Source organism: Penicillium malachiteum, assembly GCF_028827825.1.
Source record: "Penicillium malachiteum strain IBT 17515 chromosome Unknown utg000001l:1.0-8184562.0:1.0-8186909.0, whole genome shotgun sequence".
Taxonomy (NCBI): domain Eukaryota; kingdom Fungi; phylum Ascomycota; class Eurotiomycetes; order Eurotiales; family Aspergillaceae; genus Penicillium; species Penicillium malachiteum.
Window position 1 is genome coordinate 5,351,050 of NW_026643094.1, and position 26,053 is coordinate 5,377,102.

The following is a 26,053-nucleotide window of genomic DNA, read 5'->3' on the forward strand; positions in this document are numbered from 1 at the left end:
GGTTGAGGGGACTTCTAGTATATGATCTGCTAAGCCTCTTTCAAATGTTGGCCAGACCTACCTCCGAGTCTTTCAGCCGCTAATTCAGAGTTCAAATGTTCAAGCCCACCTGGGCAGAGCCTCTTTTCTCACATCTCTTCCAAGCACTTCAAACTTGAACGTTGAGGTTTTATATCCCAAGGCTCAGCCTGAGGTTGTTTGCTATGTATCAGCCTCCGAGGAGCCCGGGTGGTTATCAACCACATATAAACCACTGTCTTCCCTCTAGCCACGCACTTGTATTCTAGTATATGCACGCATACACTGCAGATACTTCCAAGGTTACATAGTATCTTATTGCCACGACCATTTGCTCCATTGATCCTATATAGTTAAGATTTTGCACTTCAATGACCCACACGTATGTTTCTTCTTCAAATGTTGGAAGGTCACCTGGTTTCCAATTTATGGACACCTGCGCATCGTGATGTCGATGATCCATAGTAATACCTTCCGAGGTCCAGATGTCGGTACTACTAGTATGCACGTACTTCCAAGGTTCACAAGCTCAATCTTACCTAGTAGACATCTGGAAGTGCCCGCCTGAAGGAAACCTTGAAGAGGATAACTTGAATGCAATTCCAAGCTATATACAGAATTTATAATTCTATGCTTCATTGCACTTGTGATACTTAGTATTTAGGTTCCAAGGTTAGTTTAGAGCATAGCCTGAGGAGCCCAAGAGAGACCTTGGAGAAAAAAAAGAAATGAATTAACGAAACATTTCGGGGTTTACTAGCATCAGATTCATATGACCAGGGGAATGAGAAAAGAAAAGAAAACCGGGAAAACGTAGCAGCACCCGCGCGCTACGTAAAACAGAAACCCGCCTTTTACGCGAAAAATTTGCGCACACGCTCCTGGCTATCAGGGCTGACACCGGCCAGGATCGACTCAGCGTTCAGCCCTGTAGCAGCCACCAATGACTTGGCAGACTGTGCCACACGAGTGGCGGTTTGGCCTTGCAGGGTAGCAGCTTCAAGGGCCTGCACGATGAATCCAAAGACACGGTCTGCCTTGGCAAAGACGATAGGATTTTGTCTAGAAGATTAAAAGTTAACAAGAGAGAATCACAATAGACAAAAAAAAACTGATAACGTACTGGTCAATTAACTGTGCAATGAAAGAATAAGCGTAGGGTGCAGCCTCCTCATCAAAGGTAATGGGCAGAGTATCAATCCAGTTGGTCAGAATGTCGTCGGCGGCTTGCACCTTGGATGGGTTGTAGTGAAGAATCTTGGCGATACTGGCCGAGGCGTTCTCGGTAGCAAAGACATGCTCCTCAGTGCGGTTCTGTGGGTGCTGTGTCACCTGGAAAAGGCTTGGGATGCTGGCAGCCACAAAGTCGCTCCAAGCAATACCACCCTTCTGAGCGGCCACACCGACACCATAAGCAGCCGCTTGGCGGTTAGCGGCATTCTCATCCTGAAGACCCGCGGCGAGAGGCTGCATGATGTGGTCCTTGTAAGTCCAAGATTCCTCACCACAGAACTCCAGAACATCATCCATGATGCAGAGGGCCCATTGGCGCTGTGTGGGATCCTGGCTGGTGATGAAATTGTCGTAGAACTGGATCAGCTGTTGCCAGGCAGGCAGGAAGGTAGTGCCTTGGGCCTTGAAGATGGTGTGGAATGCCTTGTTCATATCGCTGAGCAGGTTCTGGTCATCCTCAACAGCGTACTCGTAATCCAGGTTCTCCTCATCTCCGTCCTCCAGTTCAGCCTGCTCCTCCAAACGTTGCTTCACACGCATCTGATAGTCTTCCAGAGTAGACTTCGCAGAGTCGATGAATGCTTGCATGTGTTGAGGGGTCAGGCTGTTGCGACCAACGACCTCCACAGACTCATAGAAGCATTGGTACATCTCTGCAAGAGTATCAACGGTGGGCTCGGCGCTCAGAACCTCAATGATCTTCTCAGCAACCTTGTTCCACATCTCAAGGAAGCCGGGGGTTTGCTGGCCATGAGCCTTCTTGTAAGAGTTCAGCAGTTGGGGAATCAACTTAGCAGCTGAGACACGAACGGGGTCGTGGAAGAAGAATGCAAGGCCGGGGACGGCGATCTTCTCCATTGTCTCCAGGACATAAGGCTCAAAGGCTTCCTCCAAGATCTGGGCGTAAATGGTGATCAACTCAATGGCAGTGTTCTTGTCCTCTAGAGCGCTGGTCTTGATACCGATGACCTTGCCCTTGAGAGGCACCAACTCCCAGCCCTCATCCTGTTCCACCTGCTCAATCTGATCCTCGTCATCGAGCAGCTGGATATCAGCCTTGGCGGCAGCCACAGTCAGCAAAGGTGGCATCACACCTGGAAGGTATGGGACGAAGTCGCGGTTAAGCACACGGCACATACGGCCCCAGCAGTGAAGCAGGTATTGTGACTGAGGATCATCGGCATCGACGATGTTCTGTTGAATGTGGCCCAGAATTTGAACCAAGTTCAGGGCGTCTGGGCCCATCTTCTCCTTACCAACAGCCAGAGCAATCAGGGTAGCACACTCCATGGCCTTGGCACGAAGTAAGCGGTACTCCTTACCCTGCTCCTGCTTAAGAACGCTGAGCAACAGCGGCATGAGGTTTTCATAGTACTGTCCGAAAGCGGTCTCGGCGGAGTCAGCGATGGTAGCAATGGTGGAAAGAGCCTGCTCTTGAAGGTAGCGCTTCTCGCTACGCAGAAGCTCCAAGAGACGGCTAAGAAGGTCTCCAAGGTAAGGCTCGAGGATGCTGCGTTCAGCCTCCTCACAGAAGTTGACCAAGGCAGCAGCAGCGTGAGACTGAACACGGGGCTCGGGGGGAGCTCAGGACGGGAATGATGTTGTTGAGGACAATGCCGTGGTACTTCTCCTGCATAGTTCCGGCAAAATCGGTACTCATCTGACCGAGGGCATTGCAACCAGCATAGCGAACACGAGGGTGGGCGTCGCGCAGAGCAGGCACAACAAGAGCAAGGACTTGATCAAGCTCACCAACCATAAGATCCCGACAGCCCTCGGAAATAGCGGAAATGGCCATGAGAGCAGCGTGACGATCACGCCAAGCAGTAGAAGACATCATACGGGGAATCCAGGAGAAAGCAGGCTGGAGAATGGCCTGGCCACCCAGCTTGTTGGCCAGACGGTCCATACATTGCTCACCAGCAATGTGGTTGAGATCGCTCTCCTCAGGTTCGAGCTTTAAAAACCCGCCATTAGTCAAATTCCATGCAAAGCAGCTGGAGAAAACTTACATCCTCAGAAGCATTCCACTCCTCTGCATCCTCGTCATCAGCACCAACATCGGTCATCAGACTCAGACATTGCGTAACCATCTCTTGTGCAAAATTGGGTTCCCTCTTACACATGTTCGGCGCATAGTCGGCGAAGGTGGCCATAAGCTCCAGGGCGTTCTGGCGCACTTGATCACTGAGCTCCTTGTCGGCAATAACACTGATACTGAATTTGACCAGGTCTGTGAAAGAACCCTTGAACATCTTGGGGCTGATTTCGGCAAGCTCGATCAGAGCAAGGAAGGATGAAGATAGCTCATCGCTTTCACTGGATTCCTTGAGCGGGGGCAGGATGTTGAGAAGGTCTCCCGTAAGAGAGAAAAACTTAGGCTGGGATTTCTTGGGGATAGAGCGGAACATAGCGGCGAAAGCTTCCATAGCGGCAATTCTAACCTAGAAACCAACAATTTGTTAGTGGGGGACAAACTTGGCCGGGTCTTCATGATTTTTTTTCCTTAACAAGAAAGACATATCGTGACATACCGCAATGTTCTCATCCTTGAATCCCTTGGTAAAAACGCCCACGACAGCATCTTGGTGTTGCTTCTCAATGATACCAGGTGTGGTTGTGAAGATTCTGAAAGCCGTCTCTCGGAGAGCGGACTCTGGGGATTGACTGGCTTGGAAGAGGATTCCAAGTAATTCGGGCCATTGGTCGCCTGTAAGGATTTCTCCAAATATCAACGGTCAGAATCTGTAGAAAAATGTCGATACGGGTGACAAAAATCAAGGTCGCGTACCATTATCGGTGTATTGCCGCGCCACCTCGGCAACCGCATCACCAATCTTCTTGCGCACATCAGTGATAGACTCGGTTGTAAGGCAGTTCACAAGTTTTTCACGGATAAGCACTCGTTGTTCGTTGGGCAAGCAGAGGAAGACCTCCTTGGCGTCACCGGTCACGGGGTCCTTGCGAGTCTTTGTTGAAATTCTTCGGAAAAGCACAGCGGAGAAAGCACGAGTCTATATTGTGCCAATATTAGCAGTTGAATCGTAGTCGAAAAGAGGTATGCTGCATTCAGATGCTCCGCTTTTATTTGGATCTGCTCTTCTGATCCATTTTATTTTTCTGCATCAAGAACGCCCCTCTATTGCCTCACCGCAGTAAGGTATTGTCTCTCAAGGGAGGAAAGCGGGGACTCACTAATGTGTCTTTAGAACCCTCAAGCTGTTCAGCAAGTCCCATCAACAAGACATCAGGCCTATTCTGGACCCAATCATTGTTCAACTGTTCCTCAGCCTGAGAGCGAACCGCATTATCTGGAGTGCTCAAGGCGGCCAGCAGCTGGGAAAGCGCAGAGTGGACCTCGGGAGGGAGCAGGGACATGATGGGTGATTTCTGTTCCCAAGATCCAACAAACAGAAACAACCCAATACGTTGGGACCCGGTTAAGGTTAGAGTGATTTGAGTGGGAGGTATTGAAAAGAGGGGTGGATGTGAAGAGGAAGGGGAGGAGTTTTGTTTTTGGTGGGGCGGGGAGAAGGGAAAAAAAGATTGATGATTAGGGGAATTGATATGCGATAGCGCTCCGTCGGATCGTCAGTACTTGGGCAGTACCCGGGAAAACTAGACAACCAATATGAAAGGAAATCTTGTCAGTTTAAAGTCAGAAATGATCTGGAGACAATGTGGGTTCTGAAGTATAATGAAGGTGTGAAGTGGAATTTGAGATCGACTATTAGTGACTGTGAACGAAGTCTTTTATCTCCAATGTTCCCTCATTCACCTCATCTATATATAGTCACAAGGCTACTACGGGTTCTACTATGGGGCTTGGGTTTCTTTGATAGTACTTGATACAAAGAACTATTTGCATTGAAGGCTAAACCACTACCGGGCACGACCAATCCTTACTAGAACAGCACTTATCCGATCATGTAAAAAACAAGAAGAGGGAAGAAGAAAGGAATATTGATAATTAGAAAATGGGGTATGCACTCTTTATAAAAAAAAAAGGGAAATTCACATGAGCCAAAATGAGTAGGAGAGATTTGGTCAAGAGTGTGAGAGGATAGTGAGGATAGTGAGAATAAGGACTTGAGGGGGAACGAGGGAAGGAGATATCTAAGAGATGATCAAAGGGAGCAATGGGAGAATGAAGATCATCCCGACCCTAATCATAAGTACACAGAACTTGAAGTTGCCTTAATGGAAGGCCTTTTAACGACCACTAGGGCGGCTGAGAATGAAGACACCGGCAATAACTGCAGCCAATGTCACAATGGCACCAGGAAGGAGCAGGTCATTAGGAACACCAGCAATGAGCTGTTCCTCAGGGCCGTGGCCATGTGAGGGGAATTGTTGGGTACGAGGCTTGACGACAGGGACAGGTTCCTCAGTGGCAGTATCATCAGCAACACTGCTGTGCTCTTCAATGATCGGGGTAGCAGGCTGAACCTGAACTGGCTGGGGTTCAACAGGGGCAGGAGCAGAAGCAGGGGCAGGGATAGGGGGCTGAGCCGGATCATGAACAAAGAGATCGACCTTTTCACGGTGAGTGCGGTGGGACAGGTTGATGGCATCCAACATGTCCTGGTCAGTGGTGATCGAAACAGTGTCGCCCTCATTATCCATGTAGCTGAGGGCGTAGCCAGTGTTGCTTAGGCGACCTTCCTCAACGATTGCCTCACCACCAACAGCTTCAACTTCAGAACCAAGCTTAGCAGTCACCTGCTTCACAAGATCCTCAACTCCAGCAGTAGTCAAAACATTGACCCGGTGCACACGTCCACTAGGAGCCTTGAACTTGAAGGGGAATGGAACATCCTCAGCGGGCTCCTTATGGTGCTGTGATGCGACTTCCGAGTGCTCCTCACCACCGTGGTGTGATGCCGATTCATTTGGAAGTACACTGTTATCGTAGGCTGAGCGAGCCAAGTCGGGGCTCATAACAGAGCGGTTTGCAGCATGGGGCGGGTGGCTCTGACTGCCAGAAACCATTGAGTCTGACTCGTGGTCCATTGAAAGCCAGAACTTGTTCCATGCAGGACCTTCATCATCCTGGGTCTGCATGGTGTTGATCTGCTCCAGAGTGGCGTATGTGAGTTTCAACACATCCACCATACCGACAATCTCACCTCCCTCGTTCATGACAGGCAGGTTAAGGTAGTGACCATCTGAAAAAAGGCCAGAAATTAGCATCCTAGAACCATCAAGCCCTAATATTGAAAGAAAACTTACCGTGCATCTTGCGAAGCGCGGCCTGAATGCTCATATCAGAAGGAGCAAAGTCGGGATGAGGGGTCATAACTCGGACCACACTGCAGGTGGCCGGGTCAAGACCAGGAGCAATGACACGGAGAACAATATCCTTGCTAGTGAAAATACCAGTGATTGAGCCCTGGTCTTGGACAAGGAGAGCGGTGGTGTGGTGCTCTTTCATTAAAGCTGCCGCATCCTTCACCGTGGTACGAACGGATACAGTCACTGGGGGCATACCATCCAGGACAGACTCAAGAGTCGGACCAGACATCTTCTGTCGCAGAGCCTCCACATACTGAATGACCTGCTGGGGCTGGCTGGAGCCAAGCTCGGTTTGCACACCTTCCAAAGCATCGTAGAGTTTCCGAGATGAGCTGTAGGCGCGCTCCAATTTTTCCATCGCATCGTAAAAGCACTTGGTGATATCCAAAACACCCGAAATATCCTGGTTCTCATCCATGACCGGCAGATGTCTGAATCCCTTGCGAACCATCAGGTCGAGCGCGTCGGTAGCGCTGGTGTCAGTTCGCGCACATAGAGGGTTCTTGGTCATAATTTCAGCCACTGAGACCTCACGGGCTTTCAGACCCATTCCGACCACACGGAAAGCCAAATCCTTAGCTGTGAAAATACCCGAAATTCGCTCATCGTCGTCGGTAACCAAGACGCAGTCCTCTCGCTTAGCAGCCATCAACTGAGCAGCCTCAGCGATGCTAAGGATGGGCTTAATCTGAAGAGCCTGGCTGGGCTTCAAAGCCAGCACAGTACCTGGAGGAGCCTTACGCGAGCGGGTAGCCTTGGCCTGATGTTGTTTCTTTTTGTTGAGGTTGGCCTCCATCTTGAGGCGGATTGCCTATAACAATGAAAAAAGCGGTCAGTCAACCGATAAAAGTCGAGTTGAAGCAGTGACTCGAGAAGAAAAAGTTTTGCTCGAAGCTTGTATCCACCGCATAGACACAAAGAGTGAGACAAAGCACATCCTAGGAATAATGTAGCTGGGTTGATCACACACCTCATCACGCTTCGACTGCGTTTGCCGTTGTCTACTACTAGCCGCGCTCATGGTGCCGGTTCCGCTACCAACGTCGCTGGATGGGGGGTGGGAAGAAGGAGGTTCAGGGCGGTCGGGTCGGGGCCGAGGGATGTGAGAAGCGTTGGAACTGGAACCGTCAAAGTCGGGCAGCCTCCCTCTCCCGATGGTCTTATTGGGCGTCCCTCTAAATGTGCCTGTATGCGACATTTTTAAAGAACCACGTAATAAAACAGGAGATTGGTGAGATAGGAGGGAGGGGATGAAATGAAGAAGTGAAACACAGCACAACCAAAAAGCAGTAAGGGCGAGATTTTTTTTTCTTTTTAGCCCTTCTAAAGTGTTAGGAGAAGTAGTCGAACGACGATCTGAACAGGGGTGTTTCTCCCTCTATGTCCTGTTTGTCCCGCAGGTAAACAAGGGATTATGTAATAGGGTAAATGGTCTGACGGTTCGTTCCGGACGCTAGATGGTTTTAGGAATAGTGCATCCCGTGATGTCACACGTGATAACTGCGTCATGTGATGCCTTCAATTCATGCCACATAAATAAGGTGTCAAGGCATCAGTCATCCGTGGGTCTCGCTTAAGGGCTTAGGGCTTCCCACAACACAACCACTATCCATTCCCGATGAGTCTCTGAGTGAGCGAGCTTCGACAACCCACCCTCGACAAGTCAACCGTACGCTGTCCCTACCCTCTACGATTATTTTCAACGTCTAACACGAATCCAGATCAATCCGTCAAAATGGTCAAGAAGCGGGCGAACAAGTAAGACCAGATCCCTCCCCGTCGTCGCGAAATTCCACATCCCAGACTCCCATTCGACTTGAACCTCCGCAATGATGCCGAAGCTACGCCAAAAAATGAAAATGAAAAAAAAAACCGGAAATAAAGTCTCGATGAACCCACAACCAACACAACAAAAATGTCATGAATAAAGCACCAGCCAACGCGCATTGCCGGAACGATCAAGGAGAATGGGAGAGCCACAGGGACCCGGAATGAACGTCCATGAAAATGGAACAGTCAAATTCGCACAACAGGCACAGCATCCACCAAACGAACTGATAACTGATTGATTTTTCTAGCGGTCGCAACAAGAATGGCCGCGGCCACGTCAAGCCGGTGCGCTGCTCCAACTGTGCCCGCTGCGTTCCCAAGGACAAGGCTATCAAGCGTTTCACCATCCGCAACATGGTTGAGTCCGCTGCCATCCGTGATATCTCCGATGCCTCTGTCTTCGCCGAGTACTCCGTCCCCAAGATGTACCTGAAGCTCCAGTACTGCGTTTCCTGCGCTATCCACGGCAAGATCGTTCGGTACGCACCACGTCCACACTCTACACTTGAACACGCAACGAATTTCAGGTGTATTTCGTTATCAATTTACAAGCCATACTAATTATTTCCTTCAGTGTCCGTTCCCGCGTCGGTCGCCGCAACCGTGCTCCTCCTCCTCGTATTCGCTACAACAAGGACGGAAAGAAGCTTACCCCCCCTCAGGCCGGTAAGGCCAACTAAAGGATCGGAGACGGCCCTTTAACGAAACAAAATAAAATGGAACTAGTCTGAAATGAATTCTTTTATTTTGTCTCCTCTTTTCTTTCCGCTTGACCTTGCACCACGCGATTTTGGCTCGGTTCTAGGCGTTCGTTTTCACGACCGTCATGAATCGACCGGCAATGCTGTGACGAACTGATTTAAAAAACTGGAGGTATTCGGCATTCGGTTGTTGGATGAATTGACATGATGGGACACTGGGATTGGAACCCGGGGGGAGTTATAGGAATGTTTTTATTTCTACGGCTTCCTCTGTTGCTCTTTTTTCTACTGTCTTGTCTCGAGTTATGTGTTCCTCGGCGTACTTGAGTTAGGATATTCTTATCGGCTCATGTATGAGAGGACAAGGGTGTGCCCCGCATATTGGGCTTAGAAAATACCAAAAAATTTCTCAAAATTCCATTCTCGATAAGAATTGTAGATTCTCACTATGTCCTTGTATTGAATCTCCACATTAAACAAATTGATATCTATCATCTGGGGATTGCCTGGGCCATTGATTCATGGATACAAGTACCCCTTCTCGAAATAATTTCCATACATATCAACCATCCCGCTACGACCCTTGGGCGTCGGATTTCTCACAATCTTCACCTCTCCTTTCCAATACCCCTCCACAAAATGAGCCATGGAGATCTGCGCCGAAGAAGCGGAGTATATACTTGAGACCCCAGTCCCCGCCGTATTCCTCCGTCCTCGCTCACGTCTAACAAGAGCCTCATACTCTGCCTTCTTCCCTCGTCGAAACGCAGCAAGTTGCGCAACAAGATCTACATCTTGTAGTAATTGCCTCCGCTGAGCTTCAGGTGCTGTTGAAGGTATGCTACGCTGTGGGATATTCCGAGGAGACTCAGTACTAGAACGGGAATTTGCAGAGTCCTCATCTGATGGCATGAGCGAGACTTTCTCATTCAAGACTGCCATAGGGAAATATTTCCCGGGTCATTCTCGGGTATACCGCATTCTTCTTCGCCGAAGAAGCTGAAGTCATCTGTTGCGGCAGACCATAAGGCTTCAGAGTCACGATCTCCTGTACTGGAAACTGTATTTCCGTTGCGCTGGTTGGCGGGTTTCCAGGATGTTAATTTCGCTCGTGAGGTGTCTGTGATCTCAAGGATAATGTGACGAAGCCCGAAGAGGGAGCGAGAGCGTTGCTGCTCGGCTTGGTAGCGGGCTTGGCCTGGTGGGAGGGAATAGTCTGAACCTGCTTGTAGTGTTGCGAGAAGTGCTTCGTTGGAGCATGCTGTGATGAAGCGCGTGAGGGTGTATAGTATTGGAGAGTTTGGAGGTATATGTGAGGGGATGTCGGTAAGAACTAGCGTCTCGCAGTGTGAGATATGTGATGGATGTAAGTATGGGAATCGACTCTCTTTACCATTGCGGAGTGGGAGTGATTTGTTGCGCGGGCGCTTTGCCAGAAGCTCTTGAATTATTTGTGCGCGAGGATCGTCTGATCCAGTGGGAGAGCTGCAGAATGTGGCAGTTGGCGATAGCGTAGTTATTCCACCAGGACTCGCGCAATACGCCGTAGTCGAGATAGACGATAATATTCCTTCGGTTTGCAGTCCCTGTGGGGTCCTAGTAGCTATAGGGCTGAAAGTCGTGGAGTCGATTGAACTTCCACCATTTGACATAGTATGGAGGACTTCTGGAGCGAAAGCAGATCCCCGTCTGGCCGTAGGCAAGGGTTCATCCTCATATGGCATCGGAGGCTTTTGAACTTTCGGGTTACTCGTGGCTACAGTACTTGTGTAACCGGTAGCAGATGTGTCTGCAAGCTCGTAGATAGGTGCCTCGGTTGTAGGAAGCTCATAGATTCGTGCTTCTTGTGAAGCATCAAGCTCTGCCTCCAGGGCCCCTGTGCAGGTTGCCAGCTCCGGCAGCAAGTCTGCGACGTTCCCAACATCTTTCGACGGAGGCTCTGCAGTGAGGACTGCATGATTTGCTCGCAGATAGGTTAATTCATCGCCGGCAAGGTTCCCTAATATAGGGACGAGCTTTTCAGCACCAGGGTATCGCCCATCCTTTGGAGATGACTGATGCTTGTAAATGATATCTGCTGTTTTCACTGTACCAGCATCAAGAGCATGAAGCCGAGAAGAACTCAATAGAGCTGCCACCCCCTCCACACTGATCATATTATTTGCGATATAGAGGTGAGTGATACCAACAGAAGGCATATAATCAACCCAAGGATGACTAGTAACTGGACCCGCTAAGAATTTCAGGTATTGTTCATCTAGATGAGGCGACGTCAAGAAATCTGAACCAAGTCCTCGAAGAGCTGTCTGGGCAACAGGGTCTGGAGAGTATCCAGTACGTCTAAGGTGCTGTGGAAGCTGTAGGGACTGATTTGGTAAAGCAAATGATGCCTGCAGTAATGAGCGAACAGCCATATCTGTGAGCATGTTATTGCGCAGGTCCAGAAATCGAACTCGTTTGCCAATGGCATTGGCCAGGAACTCCGCGTCGGGATCCTTCAGCCCAATGCCCCGAAGCTTCAACACTTGGAGATGTTCTAACTGAGACAAGGCCGAGAGTACGCTCAGATCTCGTGCCGAGGTTGTGTAAGAGAGATCCAGATAGGTCAACAAGGGGAACCTCAGCAGCGTCTCCGCCAGGCCCACAGAAGTAGTGTTTGGTTCATGATCTGCCAATAGAAGACGAACATTATAGTGACTTGACCTCTGCGGACTCTTTAATGCAATCATGCAATTGTGATCGAAGAACGGGAGACGCGAGACCATCAGCGATTGGAGACATGGTAGAGACTCCAGGATATCTCTCAGCCATTCGGGTCGCGGGCCATCATAGATCTCGGATAGAGCCGGTGGCAAATGAAGAGTATGTGTCAAAGCGCGCACCTCTTTTCTTGCATATTTCAGGGTCCTTCGGAACCGCGTGAGAGCGACTGGTATACATTAGTGATGCCTCGACACCTTGAAGCGTCCACTGCGGGGTCTTACCATAGACGGCATCGTTCTCTGTCCCGAAATGAGACGCTGGATCACCCCATAGAAATGGCATGAATAGATCATGCCACCGATGAGATACTAATGAGGCGGCACATAAGTCGCTGGACGGGATGTAGTGGGCGATAATAGCCCATGCATCGCGGTCTGTTGCTGATTTATAGGACGGTGGGATTAGGTCCATTGCCATGACTTTGAATGTTTCTGTGGGTCTTCATGGATGGATATCTTGTATCGGATTTAAACACAGTGATATTCTTGTCAGTGCATGTATGATTGTCGTTAGATTAGGGTCCTGTGAGTTGCCCGACACAGCCACGTTGCACCACTAGGATGCTAGAGGCAAGTCATCAACGCCCCGTTTTGCGAATAGCGGGGATACCTTCAGCCCGACAGCAGTGCTTCAACTTACACCGTCCTGATTTATTATTGGAACCATATTTCAAGTTCGAATTCAAGAGACAAGAATTTATTCCGATCAAAGTTCAAATGTTCTATTTGAGTACCGTGTTGGTCTAAAATAGATGTTGATTATGTATATGATGTCATCGCGCTCAGGGTCTCCATTATGTCTTTGATGTCAACCAGTTGACCTTGCACATACTATACATACTACTACAGTAGTAGGAGAAACATTTGAATGAATTCAAGTTCATTCAAGCTTCAATATGCACCTAGACTCTAACTTCAAATGTTAAGGACCCGGCGGTGTTTCAAATGGTGTTCCTTTTATCCACATATGTTATAGGACTCAACATACTACATAGTAGATAGAGAAAGACGACTCAAGTGCTACTTCAAGTTCAAGCTTGATTGATGATCTCTATTATTCCCTCAAGTACTCTACTCTAACCCCTTCTACTCCGTAGCAACATTTAGATGACATCTTAAATATCTCTCAATCTCTCGGCTACATTTCCAATCACGTCAACATCATGATGATCCGAGTCGTCGGAATGAAGGGAAGAACGGACTTGGAGTACCAACATTCACATTCAGCATCACGCAAAGAAGAGCTCATACCAAGCCAATCAAACACCAACACATCCCGCTGTCTTAGCTAAGATTTGCTTGGCGATTCAAGTTCGGGTATCTCGTGGACGTTCTCTACGTGGAGCCGTACAAAGAATGTGGAGCATTCAAGTTACCCGACCCCTTTATCCTCATACAGAAGGTGTATCGAGTATCTAGTAGTACTGGATTTTCACAAAAAGACTTCAAGTTGAATGTACCAGTCTTCATTTCCATTTTATACCTCCAAGTTGTTGATTGCTTTGATCCGAATCTTTTCTACAGCCTGAGAATGGCCGTTGTGCTACTACAAATTGACCGCTGGAGGTTACTAGCTTTGGCATTACTACGCACTTTGATCATTTTCATCTTCTTGATTGAGAAACTCCTTCTAAAACCTCCACTTTCGACACATCCTCGTTTGATGAATATGACTGTTTCAGGCATTTTGAGGACGAGACAAACGTTATGAGCTGGCGCTCGTAGTCCAACCACTATAATCGAGGCACGAGGTGGATAATTGTTGACCTCGTGTCCCGAAGCATTCATAATTCTAATTCAAAGGTGCAAATATCTTGATTGTGAGTTCTTGTCATAGCGGTTTGGCTTGGCTTTCTAATTTGGGCAAGCACTCCGACCAAAATGATATAGAGTATGCGATGTCTAGGTCTATGTTTGGCGATAATGTGGTCACTGGGAGGTGGAGACGTCGAAGCGATCAATCGAGTGGTGAGATTATCTTTCAATTGAACTCAGATCCCTCAATTCTCTTTCCTAGGCTTACACTTGTCGTCATGCGTCAGCTCGAGAACATGGGCAGTCCGCATTATTGTCGCCAAATGAGCGGATATTATCTAAAAATCAAAAATCAAAAGGACAGTCATTGTCTACAAAGTTATGAAATGAAATGGAAACTTGAATCTTTGTGAAATTTCTCGTTTGTGTCCACGGATGATATTGTTGATATCATGACAGTGAGGTAGCAGGAGGAATGAATATGATGAAGGTATTCTAAATTGAAAATTCATTCCCTGAACATAGGCTCCGCGTCTTTAAATTCCCATTTGTGGCTTCGCCGTGGCTTCATCTCCTCTTGTTACAGGATGTGGCTGTCCTCGTCGAGTTCAAGAATTTGTTTCCGTTTCTGGGTTCGGGTTGAGCCCACCACCCATGACATTGAAAATCTCCCAGACAGGTATTGTCGTTGGCTCTTCCCAGTCTGGCCTGAAAGGATTTGTTGGAGGAAGATCGCTAAAACTTGGCCAGCCCGGTCGAATAAACTCGGTGTCTTCATCGTCAGGACCCTCAAGTTCTTCGAAAACCATTGTCTTTTTTGAAAGCGCGAGGGAGATCATCGGTGCCTCTGTGGCTGGAATACGACAATGACGAAATCCGGCTAGCAAAGGTGCTTCGAGGCCTTGTAGAAGCTTGCTGCGGCTTTGTACTTGTCTCCCGGCGAGATAAAAGTAAGCTTCAATAATAATGAGTCGACGATCATTGAATGACTCCCTGTCAATGAAGAACAAGCGGTGACACTTTGTTCCCAGTCCGTGATACCTGTACACTTTCAAGAGTATTTTCCACATGTCGTCCAAGCCTCCATCCTCCTCATGCTCCCAGGGTATATAGCACACACTCTTCAGATCTTCTTCGACTAGTTGCCTCAGTTTTGAATCCTCTTTCTCTGTGAACCTTTTTGTCAGGTAGAATACTGAGATCCATCGGTCCCGCCTATTGTCAAGAATATCAAATGACCTTGCCCCCCTCCAGAGCGGGGAAACTTCATAACACGGCTGATCTGGATGATGTAAAAGCTCTGCCGTATTAACAGGGTAGGCCTTCCAACTCCAATCCAAGCCTTGTTTTCTTTTCTGTTGCGGCAGGCACATTTCCGTAAAAGTGATGTGCATGATAGCCAGAGGCATATGTCTTAAATCCCGGACAACTGCGAAGGGAGACATTTTGTGATCTTTCAAGTTATCAGTGAAAGAATGTAACAGCAGGTTCATAAATGGACTGTGAAGTCTTTCATCAGGCTCGTGTTGTCGGTATGCTTCCCAAAATGTCCAGATATCACGGCGTGAGATCATCTGATGACAATGCAGCGGGATTAGCTCTGCTGTTTTCGGAGAATCTTCGGGTTGCTGCCGTAGAAGATCATGAATGATCAGACTAGTTTCATGTAGCTCATTTTCTGTTGTGGGAAACGTGAGAAATAGATGCAGATGCTCGTCCGATTGGCGTTTTTCCCACAGAATCTTCTCCGTCAACGGCTCTGCAGCTGTGAAAGAGATAATGTTGCCGACGAGCTCCGCGGGAAGACGTGGTAATAAAGCTCTCCATGTTTCATTTATTGTGGACGAAGTTTCACTTGAAGAAACAACTTGAAATGGCCGCTGATCTGGGTCGTAAATGAACGTACTCCAATGTTTATACCCCCAGGAACCAATACCGCCACTCCAAAAGTCATCCAGATATTCTTCCTCATTACTATAGTCCCGGTGCTCTCCATTTTGGAAATATCCTAGAATATCCAGCAGTCCGTTTTCAGACAAGGTGGAATCATTAGAGAAATCATGACCAGACTCAAAATCGTGCCACAGGCTAAGATCATAACGAGCAACTTCAACGCGCACTCCAACCGGGATAGTGAAGCAATATGGAGGTGTATAATCATCCGTCTCTGATTGCACGTGAACCATGAGTATTGAAATTGTACCTTGCTCGCCGACTTTGTGTGTGTTAGTCCAGCAACGTTTGCTGAGCTCGTCGACAACGATAAAAATTGTAGCAGGTTTTGTTTCGATATCGTTTGAAACCCCCGAGAACTGAAGACCAGATCGATAAGCAAGCATAGCAATGGCATAGATGTTGGCTTGGCTGTCTCGATGAGTACCCTGGACCCCAAGGCTACTCAGCAGGTGTCGAGAAGGCTTCCATGCTTGTATTTCGCGGCCATTTATCATAAAAAGTAGCCTAAAAGCCTCCATGAGAGCATTTTCTTCTTCGTTGGTGAAATCCGTCAGAAAGATAAACAAGAAAGTATTCTTGTTGAAGACAGGAATTTGCTTATTCAAGTGTCGGAGAGCTTGCTCCCGCCCCTTGTTGGCCATCTCTAGATTTGGTCGTGGATAAGAGAGGAAGCAGAAGGAAGAGACGAAGAGCGATTCGGAGATAGTTGCGAGATAACTGTGATAAGATCGGGAAAGAACTGAGGGAACTTGAAGAGGGAGCGTGTTGGAGCGTGTTGAGGAAAGAGGAAGAGAGCACCCGTGTAAGTAAGAGTCAGTCATCAATCAGCTTCAGATGAACTTGTTGACGACTTTGCAGCCTTACGAGTTTGTTTTGCTTGCGGGCTGTCGGACGAAATGTTTCCAAACTTGGTTAGGGGCTCCGGATCAATCGATCCAAAAATCTTTAGCAAAATCCACACTGCACCACTAATCTGATAATGGTAAAACTGGGACTTGACGCTCTTGTTAAAGATAAGGGAGCTGTAACGGTTTGTCTTCCCATCTAGCTTACAGCAGAGTAGCTGTAAACATAGATCAACAGGAGGACCTGCCCGAGTCACTGTCCCAGTGAATGTATGTTGTCAGATATTCCTCATTTGTCTGGTATCTGGTTAATTTATATCCTCGGAAAAGATCGATTCGTACTTACCGAATGCTCAAGGTTCTCTGACTCCGCATGCAGTGCTTTCTGCTCCGAGTCTGCACTAGCGAACTGCGCTCAAACCTCTTTTACTACTAGTATGACCACCTCCAGATGTCATCTGAGACTCTGATTCCCTCAGCCTGGCCTCTCTGGGAAATTTTTGACGTCAATTCTTTGTACCAGCTCTGAAGGTCATTGTCGGTTCTGATTTCATGCCCATAATACTTCAGTTTGTTGGGCCAAACTCCATTTTCCCATATGAATTTTCTAATGTTGACCGCCTACCTACCTCATCACTGGTAGTTTATCATTATGATATAAAAACTTCAACTTCCAGACTTTAATAATATGTATATATATGATTACTATTTAGACAGCCTGATGAAGAATTTAATCCTCACTATAATAAAATCAGCCTGAGCCACTGATTACCTAATTAAGTATTTTGTTTAACGTGATTCCCGGTCGCCCGAGCGACACATTAAAAAAAAGCCCTTCTCCAGCAATCTATGTTTTTAATCATTCACCATGCCACCAATTCGCTCTCAAAGGTCTCAAAAATTAGTACAGCAGGAGGGTGCTCTCTTATTAGCTATCAAAGCTATAAAAGACGGCCAATATCCCGATGCTGCTGCTGCTGCGCGTGCTTTTAGCGTGCCGGTCTCAACTTTGAAGCACCGAATCAAAGGACGACAATTTTGGGATGATTCTCGCCTCTCTGGCCATAGATTTACTATCTTAGAAGAGAAATCTATGGAAAAATGGCTACTTTCAATGGATTCTTGAGCAGCAGCTCTTACACGTACTATGTTACGAGATATGGCCAATTTATTGCTCCGATCGCGTGAATTATCACCTCATGGCACCCCTCCGAAAGTTGGCAAAAATTGGAGTACAGAATTTGTCAAAAGACACCAATCTCTTTCTACTTGTCTTTTTTGTAAATATAATTATGAAAGAGCCCTTTCCGAAGATCCTACAGTGATCCTACCTTGGTTTAAGCTTGTTGAAAACACTATCAAAAAATATGGTATCACTTCTGATGATATCTATAATTTTGCTGAGTCTGGTTTTGTAATGGGAATCAATTCTACTTCAAGAATTACTACTTCTGCTGAATACTATGGAAAAAGAGGTATTCTATAGCCTGGTGATCGAGAATGGGTTACTGTGATTGAATATATTAGGTCTAATGGTATTGCGCTTCCCCTATATATCATTTTTAAGGGTAAGGTCTTTTTGGAACGCTGGTTTCAAAAGCCACCACTTTAGGGTATAAATAAGAGTCCTAATAGATGGATAAGTGATAAGATTAGTATTTATTAGCTACAAAAGCACTTTTTACCTTATCTTTCTATACAGAAAGGGAAATATATGTTACTGATTCTAGATGGATACTTATTATATTTGACACTTGAGTTTGATAAAATCTGTAAAGAGAATAATATTATTTCTCTTTGTATGCCTGCTTATATATCTCATTTATTACAGCCTCTTGATGTTGGATGTTTGTAGTCCTAAAAAGGGTATATGGAGTACTTGTTATGGAAGAGATATGTCTTGGTGTTAATTCTATTGACAAAGATGATTTCCTTGAACTCTACCCTATTGCCCAAGAAGCCGCTTTTAAAGCTTAGACTATACAGAATAGCTTTAAAGGTACTGGTCTAGTACCTTTAGATACTAATTATATACTAGATAAGCTTAATATTCAGCTTGAATCACTTCCATCTCCTAAGCCACTTGAGCCACGCATTGAATTAGTTAAGGCCCTAGCATCCAAAAGCCTAAAGGCCGTAAGGGAAATACCCAAAAATACAACGCCAAAATGCATAATTTATGCAGCAGCAAAGTCTGGGCATGTTTGCTCTGTTTGTGACCCAAATGGGTACCCATGGGTTGGGTCGGGTTGGGTCTTGGGTCGGTTGGGTTTTGAAGAAGTCTACACCCTACGGACATTATTATCCGACATGAATATATCAGCGCAATTTGCAGACTCATTCTCCATTACATATTAATAATATAACAATGTAAGGTAGAAATATAGGATTCATATAATATTGACATTCTGTAAGGGAGAGATAACACTATGAGGGATAAAATGTAAGTACATAGTTTTCCATTCCAAATCTCAAATGTTGTTCTACTGTTTCGAGATGACCAAGAAAGACAACTGGTGAACTGGCAGGTAGCTTAAAGTGCGATATGGTTCGCGGCAACTGGTCTTTTGGCCATGTTAGCGTACTCGGACACGTGACACAGAACAACTCCCTAAATCTTTCACCTTTTAATTCACTCGAGCCTTCAAGGGCCATTTCAACGATCTTAATATATCTTAACGTATCTGAACACATCGAACACATTTTATTAGTCCAACACATATTACCAGTCCAACACACAACACATACAACATATATTGCGTTCAGAAAAAAACATTTTCCATAACATAAAATATATTGACCACACCAGATGTTTTATTCAAGACCAGGTTAAGACGTTTTACCTTCAAAATAGAATACATAATATTACGTGTTTTACCGTCTCCGGTGTGCATATCGTATCAAGACCGTGTTGGAAATTTCCAGTCCTCCCGCATGGTACTAGGGAGGACGACCGTCCCCACTACACTAGGTACGCGGTATTCAAATGTTGTGAACTTGAGATATGTTCGACATTGAAGGTTGCAAGTAGGCCTGTGCAAAGCACGGGGACCTGTGGGATAAGTTGTATATACTTTTCATAGAAAGATATTTATTTATCCAACATTTTTCCACAATGAGAGTCAGGAGGTTGCGAAGTGGAAATTTGACTGGGAAATTTGTACTTGCATACTAGTAGCAGTGGGGGGATTTTTCCCACTGAGGGGAGTTCAGGTAATTGAAGGCAACTTGAATTTCAAAAATGGCGTATATACATAAAAGATTGTTACAATTTCCAAAGTGCTAGCAAGTGCAAGAATCAACGCAATCCGCTCTTGGGCTGTACAGTATACTGGCCCACGAGCCACATTCGTCGAGGCACCTTCCCATTCAAGCATGTAGCTGGGAATATAATGTCGCCATCCTCGACCACCTGCATAGTGTTTTCCAAATTGGGCACCAGTTGAACGAGAGAGTCTGGTCTCGAGTCACTGGTGAGCTTCATACTGACACCAAAGACGGTCGGCAATTTCGTTGTTTTCCACCCATCTTTCTCAACATTGAGATTTAGCCAAACATTGCGAAGATTGACCTCTTGCCCTCGGGCCCAGAATGGCAAGAAATCATTTACATTTCGAATGCGAAATTTGAAATCCGTCTCGTCCCTAGCAGGAGCTGGAAGGGATTTGACTGCCTGACTGAATAGCGTCCATTCCTGGCGCACGTCGTTCAACAGGTCTATAACGAAGAAATTCCCATTATCGTCGCCCTCGGTACCTTGGGCTGCTAGCAAGGTCTTATGATGATTGACAACGGCCTCTGAGGCCTGTTTCTTCCATGCAGCACCGCCTTCGAGAGAGGTGAAGCGGAGAGTGAGAACTACATCACTGATGGTGTCGTAATCAAATTGTGGGTATGGTGCAGGTAGTTCTAGCCTCCATCTGCTGATAACGCCCGCTCCTTCGAACGGCAAATACCTCTCATCTCGAAAGTTGAGCTCGAAGACTCCCGTATCTTGCTGGCCACTACTACTTAGTGCGATGGCAGTTATTGGGATGCGGTCTGTTCGGAAACGATCATCTCCGGACGTATCAGTCTCATAATAGCCAGACGATGAGTCACTGCCTGGTTTCAAGCGATAACGATGCTCAAGGAGGCGTAGGGTCGAGGATATCCCTGTATAAGGACCTACAATACCAGGAATAAGGACAGAGACAGTCTTGATGCGACGGCAATAGTGGCCAGGGAAGTCTTGGTCGAACAGGACTTCCTGGAGCTGAAATTCTGCAAAGCCTTTCCTGCGAAGAGAGAGGAGCGCCATAGGCGCTATTTGTCGAAGCGAGATCACCTTCGTAAGCTCGTAATCATGTGTAGGGGTCTTAATATGATAGGCCTCCATGCGTCGTAAGGAGAGCGCGAGTTGTTGACCAGCCATCAAGCCACTTCGAGAGGCATCCCAATACCCATTACTGGATAGGAACTGGGGGGCTTTCCCAGAGCTATATTCAAAAGCAAACGCTCTCTCGGCCGCCTTTGCCATGTCCATGGCTGCTAGATAGCTCTGGTAGAATAACTGGCGCACTGAAACCTCCATCCAAGCATACAGCTGCTGGGAGGTGTATTTAGTACGCAGGTATTCTTCGACCTCTTGCATATTTTTCGCCTGCTGCTCCTGGGACTTGATCTCTGCTTCGGCAATCTGGATACGTGTCTTCTGTGCCAGGATCTGTTGATCGATACATTTAATGTCGCGGCCGGCCTGGTTGGCTTGGAATCGTCGGTCCTGCAATTGTCGAATCAAATTAGCCTTTCGCGACACCCGGCTCGCCGCATCTGTCGAGGCATGCGCGCCAGCTCGCAGTACACCAGCATTCATCATCATGGCTTTACCAGCAATAGTGGCATCAAGCTTCATTGAGGCGCCGACACCCATAGGTTCGGTTTGGGTAATGATCTCCGGGAGCGCCATCAAACCGGCAGACACATGCTCTAGGGCAGACGCAATGACATTGATACCCATAGCCGCCTCTGTAAAGATCATCTCCTGCCACTCCTGAGGGCTCATGCGAAGTTCATCCTTCATAGGTGCCTCAATAACCTGCTGGATATCTTCCCATTCCTGGGTAGGACTTGGTACTCGCTCGGGGGGGCTCACCGATCAACCGTAGGTAGAATTGGAGACGAGTGACATGGGACTTCCTGGTTTCTGAAAGTGATTGAAGTGTGGAAAGAGACTCTTTCAATTGCATTCTCTTGATTTCAGTGAGCAAGCTCTGCATACCTACGTCCTGCCGTGCGCGAAGAGATGAGAGCTCCTCTGCATCTTGTTTTTCTTTGATAATCAGAAATGAATCTGCAAAGACCTTGAGCTCACCACAAAGTTCGAGTGCCTTTTGTAGTAGGTACATCGAGCGGTAGTTAGGCATAGGCCCATCAATGGCTTCTAAAAGAGCACCAAAGCCGGTACCACCACCGTTCGCTGCGTGAGCCACCAGCTGACCGACGTCCACAGGAGGATCAAACAGTGGAAGCCGACGAGGATTCCCGTAAATGTCAAGCCCGTGGCGTATTTTAAAAAACCGATCATCAATAGCTTCGCGAAGAGCTTGGACTTCAGGATTTGTGGGCACTGAAAAATAGGTTGAATTCACAAACCCCAGCGTGCCGTGACGATATTTTTGTGAGCCAGACTGCTTTTGCGAATTGATGAAATAAGGAAAGAGCAATTCCATGTCCACTCTGCTGTTTGCAAAGGCATCAACAAAATCCTTGATCTGCGCGTACGTACGGGTCGATTTCTCCGTGGGTGAGTCGATGGCTTGCGGCGCTGGTCCAAACAACTCCGAGGCTTCCACATACCGCTGCAGAGCGAGTGGAATGGCCTCGAGGGAATTTTGGCGAAAATGATGATCGCCACTGGCAAGGAGGATCTCGATACACTTGATCACAAATCGTTTCATGTAAATGACTGGCCTCTGCCGCGCCACGGAATGCGCAGAAAAGGGGTTCGCTTCCCACAAGGTAATATCATTCGGCGTAGAATTGGCGTCAAGGCATTTTACAATATCTCGAGTTGAGCCTTTCGTGCGTACTGCGTGGGACTTGAATGGATGGAACCTCCAACAGTAATCGAGCCGAGACATTGGTTCATTTTCGGTGTTAGATTTTACGATATCTTGCCCCTTGGACAAGAATTTATCGTTGCGAGTTGGGTCAAAGACTTGCCGCGATAATTGTATCGCGAGATCAAACTGTTGAGTGGCCAATAACCGCTCGACGAGAAGCAGAATCACATGAAAACCGAGCTCCCAAGTGTAAATAGATGAAGGGGAGGTTAGCTCACGGAACAGTTCCCCATCTTGCCCAAAGGCCAAATGGATCATGTTCTTTGGGATGTTCTCCAATGTTCCGAATATACTCTCCAGGTCATCAGTCGAAGTCGCCTTCTCCATTAGCAGTGGAGCCGTGCCATAGCTGAGTGACGTCGTCAATACTGTTGTTTTAGCCTGGGTATCGAAGGCAGTCGCATCAATTTTAGGCGCCGGAAAACCAAAGAAAGACTCCACCGCTGAGGCTGTATACCTCTCAACAACGAGCCCGGTACCTGCTGCATTCTGAGTATCATCAAAAGCCATCAACCACGACAGATCATAACCTGCTACTTCGCCCGCGACTGGCTTTGGATCTGGAACTGCTAGAAGAGGCATTGGAGGAGAAGTCTCTACCTTGACGAATTTGTCAATGGGTATCTGCTCGTCCTTCCCCAGGTTATTATCAATCGTCAAGCTCTTGGTATACGGAACCTGGACGGTACTTTCAACCTCAGCAACCAGCAAACTAGCATTTTCGCAGGATGAATGGTGTGAGAAGCGGGAGAACGTCGTAAGCCACTGTAATGAGGGGGTTTTCTCCGGGGGAATACTTGTTGTTGAAACTCTCAACCGGACTCCTTGCATCTCAAAGCTACCAATGTAGACAATTTCAGCATGGGTTTGCTTATCTCTCTTCTCCACGGAGTCAAGCTTTAACCACTCGGTGTGAATCATTAAAATTGGCGTGGAATTAGAACCTGGGGTTGAGGTTGAGCTTCGAGATTGCAATCGGAATCTGAAAGATGACACAGACGGCAGGACCCATTTAGGCTCAGGATTGGCCGTAGAGCCCGGTTGAGAATCCGACTCAGATGTTGGCTTGGGCCGCTTAACTTCAATTCCCGTTTGGGTGGTCTGTTTTGCTGACCATTTGCCATTCCGTAACTCTGTCCAGCCCATCTTGATCTCCCAGTAGTCCTGTGCCGAAAGCGCGTCCAGTTTAGTTCCTGGCAGGTCACCAAACTTAACATCTGTCGTCGGACTGGGTAAGGTTTTCTTGATAATCTGTGGGATAAACAGATAAAGACGGTCTTTCAGCAGCGCCGGCATCAGATAGGTTCCGGGCTTGGGTAAAGTAGAGTTGTCGCCATCGACCTCATACGACGGAATATCGACATCCATTTTCATCCAAGGAAACCAATACCACTCCAGCTGCGCTCCGAACACACCGATGACCTCTAACCAACGATAGTAGAATATGTAGGGGGCTGTTCGAGTTCGAGCAAAGATGTGATATTTGCCACGGAAACTCCCACTAGTACCCTCCCATAGGTAGCTTTGGATCTCAAGATCCGCGATCTCATTCACGCTATAGATGTATTCACGAATCATCTGGTTGATGGATTCGAGGTTCAGGCTGTTCTGCAAGACTTTGCCCTGTAGCACTTTGAATGCTTCTGTCTGATTATCACGCAGCGTGGGATCCGTCCAGTTCTCGGGGTAGAGGAAGACCTTCCGATTCGCCTGCCACAGCGTAAATCGACCCATCCAGTCCCACTTGGAGCTATTAATGACATTGGTTTGAATGCCGTTTTTCTTTTCAAGCCCTAGGAGACACCGCTGAACGAAGAGCTGGACTGTAGCAATGGCCTGTCCAATCCGGGTAGTTTGAAGTTCAGAGCCCATCTGAACATCAATCAAAAAGTACTTGAAAAGCCCATCAGGGGTGTTGATTTCCTGATCACGGAAAAAGGGCATCTCCAGAAGATATGCTTGTAGTGCACGTTGCTGGTTGGCATGAGCGGCTGTCGGTAAGGAAGAGGAGGATGACAACGGCATCTTCAGCGAACGTGCGAGCTGGTGATCTTCTTCCCAGGTTGGTATAGAAGGCAGCATACACCATTCAAATAGATTCACCATGCGAAGGCCCAGTGTATCTGCCATGCGTGTTGCAAAAAGCATATTAATTATTTCGCGAGGTGTCCGCAGAATGTTAGCTATCGTCTTCACGCTGCATGTCGGCCATTTGCTTAGCAGATAATCTTCGACTTGACTGATCGTCAGCTTTGTCAGAGAAGCTGTTTCGGCCACCAGCTGCTTCCTGAGCTCCACTCCAGCATCCATGGGGATGGAGTCCAAGTAGCGTAAATAACGCACAGGGGCCGATGTTTCTGTATTTGAGCATTCACGCCGGTAGAGAGTGAACTCGTGGAGTTTGAAGACATCGGAGACCGTAAGTTTGGAAAATATCATACCTTGACTCTGGAAATATCTCACTTCCGAGAGGTCAATTTGGAACAGTTTGACGGCAAGCAACGATCTCTCCAGGCCATTGAAGGCCTGACAGATGTTGGAAGCCAAGGGTTCTGGACATAGGGTTTCCGGAGTGAATAACTGCGGTTCTGCTTGAGAGCTGGAAAATCTCACACTTGTCAAGCTTTTTTCTTCCCCGGCCAGTTCAAGTTGGTAGATACGATCTGGATTGAGAGGCACTGTGCTCGTGAGGTGTTGCAAATCCGATAGGCTGAATGTCAAGATGTGTTTGTCAACAGCCATTTTCTTGCATTTATCATCTGGGGCAATAAAGTAGTAGCCATCTGCAATTGGGGGAAAGAAAAATGCATTCTCAATCCTCTCATCTGATTTCATCTTTTTCGCTGCATCCAGGAGCGTCGGGGTCAGGAGAATATTTTTATTGTCAGAGATAGAAGCCTGGTCAACCTCCAGCAAACACTTTATCACGTCTCCCGATAGACCCGGGAAACAATTCTCTAGCAATTTCATGACCAAGTTGGTGTTTGCTATCTTCTGGACCGCTGGAACAATTCTCTGTATGACAAACTTTCGACGGGAGATAAGGCCGTTTTCCAGAGCGGCATCTTGGTCACTGGCGGATGGAGGGGCCTTTTCCAGAGCGGCATCTTGGTCACTGGCGGATGGAGGGGCCTTTTCCAGAGCGGCATCTTGGTCACCGGCGGATGGAGGGGCTTTTTCCAGAGCGGCATCTTGGTCACTGCCTGATAGTGGGGCATCAGAGACAGAGTCTTCCTTTTCAACTATAAAAGGAAGAGCCGCAGCTGGCTGATGGAGCTTTTGGATTATCTGGTTGGCAGGGACCCCGATCTGTTGAGACAGAAACCCTATGATCTTTCGCGGTGCATCATAGTAACTTTTCACAGCATCTGTCCATTCGACGTTATTGGCAAGACCAAACAACGAAGTTTGCTCCTCATCCAGTAAGATTCCTGAAAAACGAATGAAGTTTGCCTTTGGCTGTGAGCACTTGAATCTATGGGCTTGGGGCACGGTGAACCCCTCTGGGAGTATTACATTCCCTTGCCATGTGAACGTGCCTGCAATACGAACAT

At 47.3% G+C, this 26,053-nt stretch overlaps 7 protein-coding genes across 7 annotated transcripts; 1 reads left to right on the top strand and 6 right to left on the bottom strand.

The window, feature by feature from the left end:
• Nucleotides 1-872: 872 nt before the first annotated feature.
• Nucleotides 873-4,629, bottom strand: N7483_002005 (nuclear import receptor PSE1; the record flags this gene model as incomplete). The annotated part of the gene is made up of 7 exons (XM_057085442.1): nt 873-1,080; nt 1,142-2,811; nt 2,843-3,208; nt 3,264-3,695; nt 3,786-3,961; nt 4,043-4,233; nt 4,403-4,629. The coding sequence occupies 7 exons, from the start codon at nt 4,627-4,629 to the stop codon at nt 873-875; spliced, it is 3,270 nt and encodes a 1,089-aa protein (XP_056951591.1).
• An 834-nt stretch (nt 4,630-5,463) lies between these two features.
• On the bottom strand, nt 5,464-7,744 carry N7483_002006 (CBS and PB1 domain protein; the record flags this gene model as incomplete). The annotated part of the gene is made up of 3 exons (XM_057085443.1): nt 5,464-6,419; nt 6,484-7,357; nt 7,517-7,744. 3 exons carry the CDS (start codon nt 7,742-7,744, stop codon nt 5,464-5,466), a joined length of 2,058 nt encoding a protein of 685 aa, XP_056951592.1.
• A 182-nt stretch (nt 7,745-7,926) lies between these two features.
• Nucleotides 7,927-9,056, top strand: N7483_002007 (40S ribosomal eS26 domain-containing protein; the record flags this gene model as incomplete). The annotated part of the gene is made up of 5 exons (XM_057085444.1): nt 7,927-7,933; nt 8,132-8,215; nt 8,268-8,304; nt 8,625-8,855; nt 8,951-9,056. 5 exons carry the CDS (start codon nt 7,927-7,929, stop codon nt 9,054-9,056), a joined length of 465 nt encoding a protein of 154 aa, XP_056951593.1.
• A 540-nt stretch (nt 9,057-9,596) lies between these two features.
• Nucleotides 9,597-12,257, bottom strand: N7483_002008 (F-box/LRR-repeat protein; the record flags this gene model as incomplete). Its single annotated transcript, XM_057085445.1, has 3 exons — nt 9,597-9,979; nt 10,054-12,006; nt 12,062-12,257. The coding sequence occupies 3 exons, from the start codon at nt 12,255-12,257 to the stop codon at nt 9,597-9,599; spliced, it is 2,532 nt and encodes an 843-aa protein (XP_056951594.1).
• A 1,945-nt stretch (nt 12,258-14,202) lies between these two features.
• Nucleotides 14,203-16,191, bottom strand: N7483_002009 (uncharacterized protein; the record flags this gene model as incomplete). The annotated part of the gene is made up of 1 exon (XM_057085446.1): nt 14,203-16,191. One exon carries the CDS (start codon nt 16,189-16,191, stop codon nt 14,203-14,205), a length of 1,989 nt encoding a protein of 662 aa, XP_056951595.1.
• A 3,502-nt stretch (nt 16,192-19,693) lies between these two features.
• Nucleotides 19,694-21,307, bottom strand: N7483_002010 (uncharacterized protein; the record flags this gene model as incomplete). The annotated part of the gene is made up of 1 exon (XM_057085447.1): nt 19,694-21,307. The coding sequence occupies one exon, from the start codon at nt 21,305-21,307 to the stop codon at nt 19,694-19,696; it is 1,614 nt and encodes a 537-aa protein (XP_056951596.1).
• A 157-nt stretch (nt 21,308-21,464) lies between these two features.
• N7483_002011 (uncharacterized protein) lies at nt 21,465-26,053 on the bottom strand (the record flags this gene model as incomplete). Its single annotated transcript, XM_057085448.1, has 2 exons — nt 21,465-25,930; nt 26,035-26,053. The coding sequence occupies 2 exons, from the start codon at nt 26,051-26,053 to the stop codon at nt 21,465-21,467; spliced, it is 4,485 nt and encodes a 1,494-aa protein (XP_056951597.1).